The sequence below is a fragment of the Ananas comosus genome, linkage group 10, assembly GCF_001540865.1.
Source record: "Ananas comosus cultivar F153 linkage group 10, ASM154086v1, whole genome shotgun sequence".
NCBI classification, from domain to species: Eukaryota; Viridiplantae; Streptophyta; class Magnoliopsida; order Poales; family Bromeliaceae; genus Ananas; species Ananas comosus.
Window position 1 is genome coordinate 4,746,585 of NC_033630.1, and position 7,690 is coordinate 4,754,274.

The following is a 7,690-nucleotide window of genomic DNA, read 5'->3' on the forward strand; positions in this document are numbered from 1 at the left end:
TCTATACTTAAATTTTAAAGATTATTCAATTTCACCGTCCATTTTGATATAATTTATTTACAAGTAAACGATGTCGAAAAAATTAAATTTATTCCTAAAATTCATATACCTAGATCATATTAACGGTGTGATCGTTAATTTGAACACCCAAAATCGAAAACAAGATTATAGTACTGGGCTCCGGTACTATAGATAGTATAGTAACCTCTCTCTCTCTCTCTCTCTCTCTCTCTCTCTCTCTCTCTCTCTATATATATATATATATATATATATAGTCCGGCTATGGTGCTTGTAAAAGTACCAAGTATTTGGTGCTTGTAAATTTTTTACCGTTAGATCTACGCCTTTGATCATTTTCACCCGTTAGATTATACTATTCAACCAACCACCCACTTAACCCTAGGGAGCCCAAATCATCTTAACCGCACATTCTTTAATCCAAGGACTAAAAACTTACAAGCACCAATGACCTGGTACTTTTAAAAACATAGGAGCTCAATTTTATATATATATATATATATATATATATATATATATATATACATGTTCGAACTTTTCATGTCTAATTCCAACTAGCCCAATAACACTCAAGCTCGGCTTAAAACAATTTATTTTTTCTACTCAATAGTTCGATTTATTTAATTTCAAGTCTGAGAACGAGCGAGCGGCTCATTTAATGGCTCATTTATTTAATGGCTCATTTAATTTCAAGTCGAGCTCGAGGCCGGCTCGCTCATTTGCCAGCCCTATTGGCATATATAGTTTGAATGGACAACATATTTCATGTATGAGATAAGTTATCTAAGGGTATCATTCTAAATATTCGATCACTCCGCTCATCTATCAAAACAATACAAACTTTACATACAATGTAAGATATTATACCAACAAATATTCATACCTATCAAAACAATACAAACTTTATATACAAATTAAGATATTATACCCACAAATATTCATACATCCGGACACAGCTTTAAAGTTTGCTCCATGTTAACAGATTAAAGTGAATAAGAATCAAATTAAATTCAAAATTTGATGATCACAATCACTACCAACTACCAACTAATTTTCCTTGCCAACGCAAACATGTCACTAATTCACAACTAAATCTGATATAGACCAACTTAATAAAGAAAGAATCCAAAAGGAGACATCCCTCTAACAATGACTGAGAAACCAAAAGCGCGCAACACTCCAAGGATAAGTAAAAGAATCAATGTTAAATAGATATTTAGGATTAACCATAAACCAAACACATGGTACACCCTGTAAAGGAGGAATAACTAACATAAAGCATACATTACATATGCACTATTTAATGATATATATATATATATATATATATTTACAAGTACAATTCAAGCATGCACCCAACATTAGGGTTAGGAATAAAGACCAAAAGGTACAACACAAACTTTAAAAGAGAATCACCAACTCAAAGCATAGACCTAAAACATACAGTATTCACACAAAGTCCAAATATTTCTCTCTCCAACCTCATGCTCCACTGGAGCAAAAACTAGCTACCCATAATTACTTAGTTCTATGAGACCCAGCAACCAAATTTCCTTTCAAATTCTACCAAGGAAATATATTATTGAATTTAAGCTACTAATAGTTGGTTGCGTTGAATCTACCTCAAGCAACCTATATTGAGTTAGAATAACGGCAATAGAAGGACGAAAATACGACAGGTTATGAGTGAAAGGATGAAATAAAATTAACCACCTTTCAGCTCAAATGTTCCGATTTATGCTTCATCTTTAAGCTCCTCTTGATGGAGGGGGGCTGTGGTTCGGGTTCGGGTTCTCGCTTCTTCCCCCTCATTTGCAGGAAGACTGGGAAATTTCCTTCTAGGCATCATCTTCTTCACCTCTTCGCTCGTGTAGATGAAGATCTTCTTGGCCATCTTGCAAAATTCCCTACAATATTGGCCATTTAATTCTTTACGTTAGTCATCTGCATTAATCTAAGGTTAAAATTTATGGAGACCCCTTTATGCCTCAACTACAGGCCATTTTGTAACTAGCAACCAAACTTTCATTGTTTTAATTGGCACCCCCTCTTGTTAGTTTTGATTTTAGTTGGTCCCACCAGATGAACTGGAAACTTTTGTAAAATTTAACTATAGTTTTTTTTAAAAAATTTGACAGATTAAACTGCATTTCAGCTGATCAAAATGTTGGTTTTAATAACTAGAATGGTAAATTTAATGAAGTTCCCAACTCAAATAACAAAAATAACTTGTACCAGAACCTTCATCGATATCAACAGAAGAGATACACTGAAAAAAGGAAAAATGTAGGAAGTTTGATAGAAGCTTACTGCCAATGGTCGTCTCCTACAAGCATCATATCACCCTCATCATCCGTAAAGACCACTTGCCATTTGTCGCGGCGTTGAAGCTCTCCTTGGATCTCAAACATCAGCTCGAGTTCTGATATTAATTCATCATAGCCATCCAGGACGGTCAGATCAACAGCTCTACCGACCGCAATGCCTTGCATTTGAACCTATCGATCATCCCAAATATCAAATGCCAGAATTATTCAATTGTTATGCTTTTTTGGGCTCTCCCACATATATTTCCATATTAAATCATATACTTTCTACACAATTTACATGCACTGAATATTCATATATACCCTCAAAAGTGTAGTTTTTTACACCAATATGCTTTGCTAGGAAGTTAATTCGCAAGTTCCCTCCCCTAATACACTTGGTTTCATCTTTTTGGGAGCATTTTCTTAGTACAAGTGTGTATATTTATGGAACAAATAAATACAATGGTATATATATGTAACAAAAAAAAAAAAATTCAAAATTCACATTTTGAGGGGATACATATAAGTGAGTAATTTTGCTGGGGGTATAAACGCGTAATATCTCCTTTCTTTCTATACAATTTTCTTTTTACCTTAGTGCGACTTCGGATTGAACAGTTTTGCCTACTCTGGATCTCCTTAGGAATTTCTTGAATCCCTTGCTTCAATTCTTTCGAAACTTTGGAAAGCGCCGACTGCCGATCTAAGTCTTCAATTGAACCAGTTCCCTTGCTAGAAGGATCCTTGACCGCCGCAACTGATGTGCACACTGGTGCTAAATTTGGCTTCTCAGAAGTACTTTTCACGGGACTCACCAAGTTAATCCCAAAGAGTCGGCAACCTCCGCTAACACTTTCGGGCTTCTTCTGTTCTTCTATGCCAGTGCACAACTTCAGCATGGGCTCTTCCGTCATATAATCCGTCGAAGCAACCACAGTTTCTTCATTACGGTCATGGAAAAGCTTTAGAGAAACATCTGTTAGTGAAGATGCCGGGCTCTTCATAGGAGAATGGAAGTCCTTCAACCAATTATCCCTTACTACTGGATCAAGAGAACTCGCACCGTTCTTCGTGACAGTATTTGCCTTGTTTTCCGTACTACTTAATGCAGTAAGGTCATGCGACTGGGTATACCCCGAGTACCAGAAAGGTTGATTTTGCTCCACACCTAGAAAAAAACAGAAGAAAAGAAGATGATATTAGTTTGATTATTCTATATCTACAGCACAGAAGATCAGAAGCAAGGAATAGGAATTAATTATGTGCACCGATCATTTGCAATTCTGAAATGTCCGTGGGTTGCCGAGGTCTTTTGTTCTTCGACAGCACAGGCTGAGGGGCGCTTAAAACAGGCGCAGTTGTGGCATTGAAAGGCTCGAGCTCCCATGGAGAAACCTTCTCCGGACGGTGAATATTAGCAGGTTCATCCCATTGGACCTGAAGTATAAGGATATGAGGGAGAAGGACAAACATGAAGAGTACGCGAAAGATTTAAAAGTGAAGGGCATTTCATGAACCTTCAACGATCTCCATTCAGAATCTTTCCATTGAGAAGAGAGATCCCCAACCCCAACTATAGTTCCGGAAAAACTACAAGATTAATCAAACAAGCCCATCAATAACGTGAATTCATGACCATAAATCAACAGACGAAAGAACTTGTCAGCAAAACTAAATTAGCGCATAATCAGCATACTTCTTCTCAGGGACGTCGTCTCCTTCGAATCTCATCTTGAAACGCACGCCCACCACAAATCCACTTTTGGCAGCTTCCAAATACTTGTTCAAACTGATGATGAATTGACTCGTCCTGATTTAAAAACATAGCAAATAGAATTTCAGAGACAAAAGAAATTGCACAGAAATAATAAAATGCAACAATTGAAGGGTAAAGGAAACATTTTATTTCCTCATCTTTTACTACGATATATAATTGACAATAACTGAGTTCATTTCATCATTTTCCCAACCTCGGCTTGTAGAAGACCGTGAAGAGCGTGTGCGTCGCAACAGCATGCGATGCAGTCGCAAGAACTCCAAGATGCATGGTCTGGCTCGATATTACTGATGCCGGGATAGTGCTTTGTTGGCGCGCAAGACGCCTTATTCCAACACGCAGCTCTCCATTCTCACCTCTGTAGCAAAATAAGCCTCTTAGAATTGGTGAAATATATGATCTGTCTGAAGCTCGAGCTTTCTCAGAGATCAGCGTGTTATTTATTTCCATCCAGCAATTTCTCAGTTCACGGCTTCTAACGAAGTTCGAAACTAAATACAGCTATGTTTTCTCAGAACAAGACGGTAAAAGGACCGATCGGATTCGAACACAAGATCTCCTACAACGCGAAACAACCAACTAAGTTAAAAGATTGGTCCATTATAAAGCAATACTTAAACTCAAACCTTAGGAATATGAATGCATCGCCAGCGACCAGCCTTTTGGAAGTGACGAAGGTACTCCAACCCGTAGTGAGAAGATGCCGGCGCGGTTGACCTACACCGTCAGTAAAGGAGATAACGAAACGTTAGAAGCCCACCATCTTCTCCTTTTCGAATTCTCTCTTCCAAAAGAAGAAGAACACTATCTTCGTGAGCGGTACACAAATGTATGTTAATTCTCACTCAAATTTGGTGCATGAAGAAGTGTATTTCTTTTCCATCAATTCCCTATAACAAACATATTAGAAAAGAAGAAATTTTCGAAGTGAAACCTCTGAATATGTGTTTGAATCTCCACTCAAATCCATGGAGATCCTTAGCAACCAGCTCTTGAGTCGGAGTCGGCTGCGACATGTCCTGAAAAATAAAAAAGTAAGCGAAAATTAGGACGGCAAAAGAACATCCCAGTAGTAAGGAAGGAATTGAAAAGAGGGGGAACAAAAGAGGGAGAGTGCAGGAGGAAGACTCGCCAGAAGAGGGAGGCATTCGGTGGCATGCCGGCGCAGGACGGAGAATCCGCCGTGCGTGCTCGTATCGGAGGCCGTCAGGATCTTGCAGAACGAGTGCACGGCCGGCCGCGCCTGCTCCGGCGGGCACGGGTCCGGGCTTCCCGGCGCATTGTCCTGCCAAATTCAACAAAAAACATAATTAAAAAATAAGTAAAGGCATTTTTCACTCATATGTATATGTATGTATATATATGCGAATTTCAACAATTCCCAGTATATAGCAATTGAAATGGTTCTTACATCTGCTTCTGGTTGTAGAGTGATCTGAGCGTAAACCTCATCCGTTTCAGGTTCAGCCTGTAATGAGAGGCAAAAATTTCACACTAATCGTTCACTGAATACAACTTTTTTTTTTTTCCTTTTTTCCAAGAAATTTAAGAAACAAGAGAGAGAGAGAGAGAGAGAGAGAGAGAGAGAGAGAGAGAGAGAGAGAGAGCTCACTCTTAGCTGAATGTTCATGACACGGCAGAGGATTTTGTAAGGGAGATTGAAGAGCGGGATCTGCTGGTCCAGCTCCTGGTTGGTCGACGCCTCCAGCTAAGGAATAAGAGATTCAAAATGGAAGAAAAGAAAAAAAAAAAAAAGAAAAAAAAAAGAAAAAAAAGTGTGGTGGGGGGGATGAGTTTCAGGAAGGAATTCGCAGAGGGAGAAGTAAGGAATGGGAATTGGGAGTTGGGATCATCACCTGCTCCATGTGGCCCTGGGGGAAGTAGAAGACCCTCTCGCCCACGCGCGGGACCTCCACGAGCGGCCCCGCGCACGCGCGCCACAGCTCCTCGAACAGCTCCTCTCCTCCGCCTCCAACAGCGAAACGGAAACCCCGTAAGAAGAAGAAGCGCTGCTAAGAAAAGCTCAGACTACGTACCCACGTTTCCTTTTCCTCACCTGAAGCCATAGCCGCCGCGTCGCTGTGCAGAACCACAACCAGAACCCGAAGCAGCAGAAGCAGAAGCAGAAGCAGAAGCTCAAGCTCTACTGGGTGGAAGAGGTGGTGGTGGTAGTGATGATGGAGAAGAAGAAGAAGAATAGTTTATTGGGATCGCAAAAACGCACCAATTAATCCACCTTAAAAGGTGAGGGGGGGGTGGGGAGTTATCTATTGAATTAAACCCCCCATTAAAGCAGTGGCCGAGGGCGTAAGCGAGAGGAGAGAGACAGAGAGAGAGATGGAGGAGGGAAAAGAGAACGGCGGCGTTACTAAAAAGCGCCCTCTTATTAACTCTCTCTAAACACACACACACTTCTTTTCTCTCCAGTTTCTCTCTCTCTCTATCTCTAGTTTCTAATGTCGCTCGAACCCCACACCAATCCGGAATAGACACACACACACACACTCTCTCTCTCTCTCTATACTTGTTTCTCGCTCGCTGTCTCTCTCCCTAACTCCGGAAACTGCTCTTTCAGAGAGGAAACCGCAGCTCCTCTTCTTCGCTCCGGAGCGACGTGGAACTACGAAAATGCCCCCTCACGCCGAAAAGAATAATCAGGTCCTGATAGTGGAAGAAATTGTTGCGTCCACCGCGGTCTATTTAAAAGACGTTTAAATATGTCATTTCGTACAGAAATTCTAATACAAAATTTGGCGAAACAAACAAACAAAAATATATAAAAACTGTTAAGATTATAATTTTACGGAAGCTCCGGTCCATAGACCGCGGTCCATGCATAAAGGAGGCACGAGAGGAGAAAACGGCATCAACGGATCTTTTTATTGCGCCACGAGTATATATATATTTTAATAATTCCTCTTAAACTCACCGTGGGAGGGGAAGGGGCGGTGACCGCACCGCGGGGCTGTTTCCCACCGTCCATCTAATCTGGTAACGCGGGTAAACGTCGCCGTTAAGTAACGGCGTGAGGGGGTCCCCACTCCCCACAGCTGCCCGTGTCCGCCCGTGGGCAGGCAACCCCACTGCTTCGCCCCATCGACCCCCGGCACCTGTTGGCTTTTCCCATTTTGCCCTTCCAATTTGCGGACTAATTACGGTCGTGCCACCAGCGCAGGGTGTGGGGCCCGCGGCACACGGGTGGGTGGGGAATCGGGTCGGTCGCACGGGTGGGCCGCACGATATCCCGGTTGTATGACGGGAGGAGGTGGGGGGTTGGGGGTGCGAACGGGTTCGGGTCGGTGGGCCCTCATCCGGAAAAAAATTATAAAATGCACCCAATATTTTATTGACGTAACGTTTTTAATTAATAAAATTATTTTTTTTGAATTGATATATTTCATTAAAATTAATAAAAAAATAATTTTATTATTTTTTTCTCTTAAATAAAAAAATAATTAATTTGTTACTTGATGATACGATATAAGTATGGTACAGTAAAATTTTTTTCTCTACAATGAGACTCGAACGGGTGGGCCCCACGTTGGGATGGGACGGGTGGATTGGGGTGGGGGAAACTGGGGTCCAA

At 41.0% G+C, this 7,690-nt stretch overlaps 1 protein-coding gene across 1 annotated transcript; it reads right to left on the bottom strand.

Moving 5' to 3' along the window:
• LOC109716545 (auxin response factor 11-like) lies at positions 1,288 to 6,738 on the bottom strand. Its single transcript, XM_020242054.1, has 14 exons — positions 6,161 to 6,738; positions 5,961 to 6,073; positions 5,717 to 5,812; positions 5,516 to 5,572; positions 5,237 to 5,389; positions 5,039 to 5,123; positions 4,731 to 4,821; positions 4,298 to 4,462; positions 4,024 to 4,137; positions 3,845 to 3,917; positions 3,596 to 3,764; positions 2,921 to 3,495; positions 2,329 to 2,516; positions 1,288 to 1,925 (listed from the first exon to the last, which is right to left on the bottom strand). The coding sequence occupies exons 1-14, from the start codon at positions 6,168 to 6,170 to the stop codon at positions 1,754 to 1,756; spliced, it is 2,061 nt and encodes a 686-aa protein (XP_020097643.1). The 5' UTR covers positions 6,171 to 6,738; the 3' UTR covers positions 1,288 to 1,753.

Excerpts from the sequence above, each read along its gene's own strand:
- LOC109716545 (XM_020242054.1), bottom strand. Across the intron at positions 5,813-5,960 it reads CCCAGGGCCACATGGAGCAG|CTGGAGGCGTCGACCAACCA; the intron begins GTGATGATCCCA and ends CTTATTCCTTAG. Across the intron at positions 3,496-3,595 it reads TTCAGAATTGCAAATGATCG|GTGTGGAGCAAAATCAACCT; the intron begins GTGCACATAATT and ends GTTTTTTTCTAG.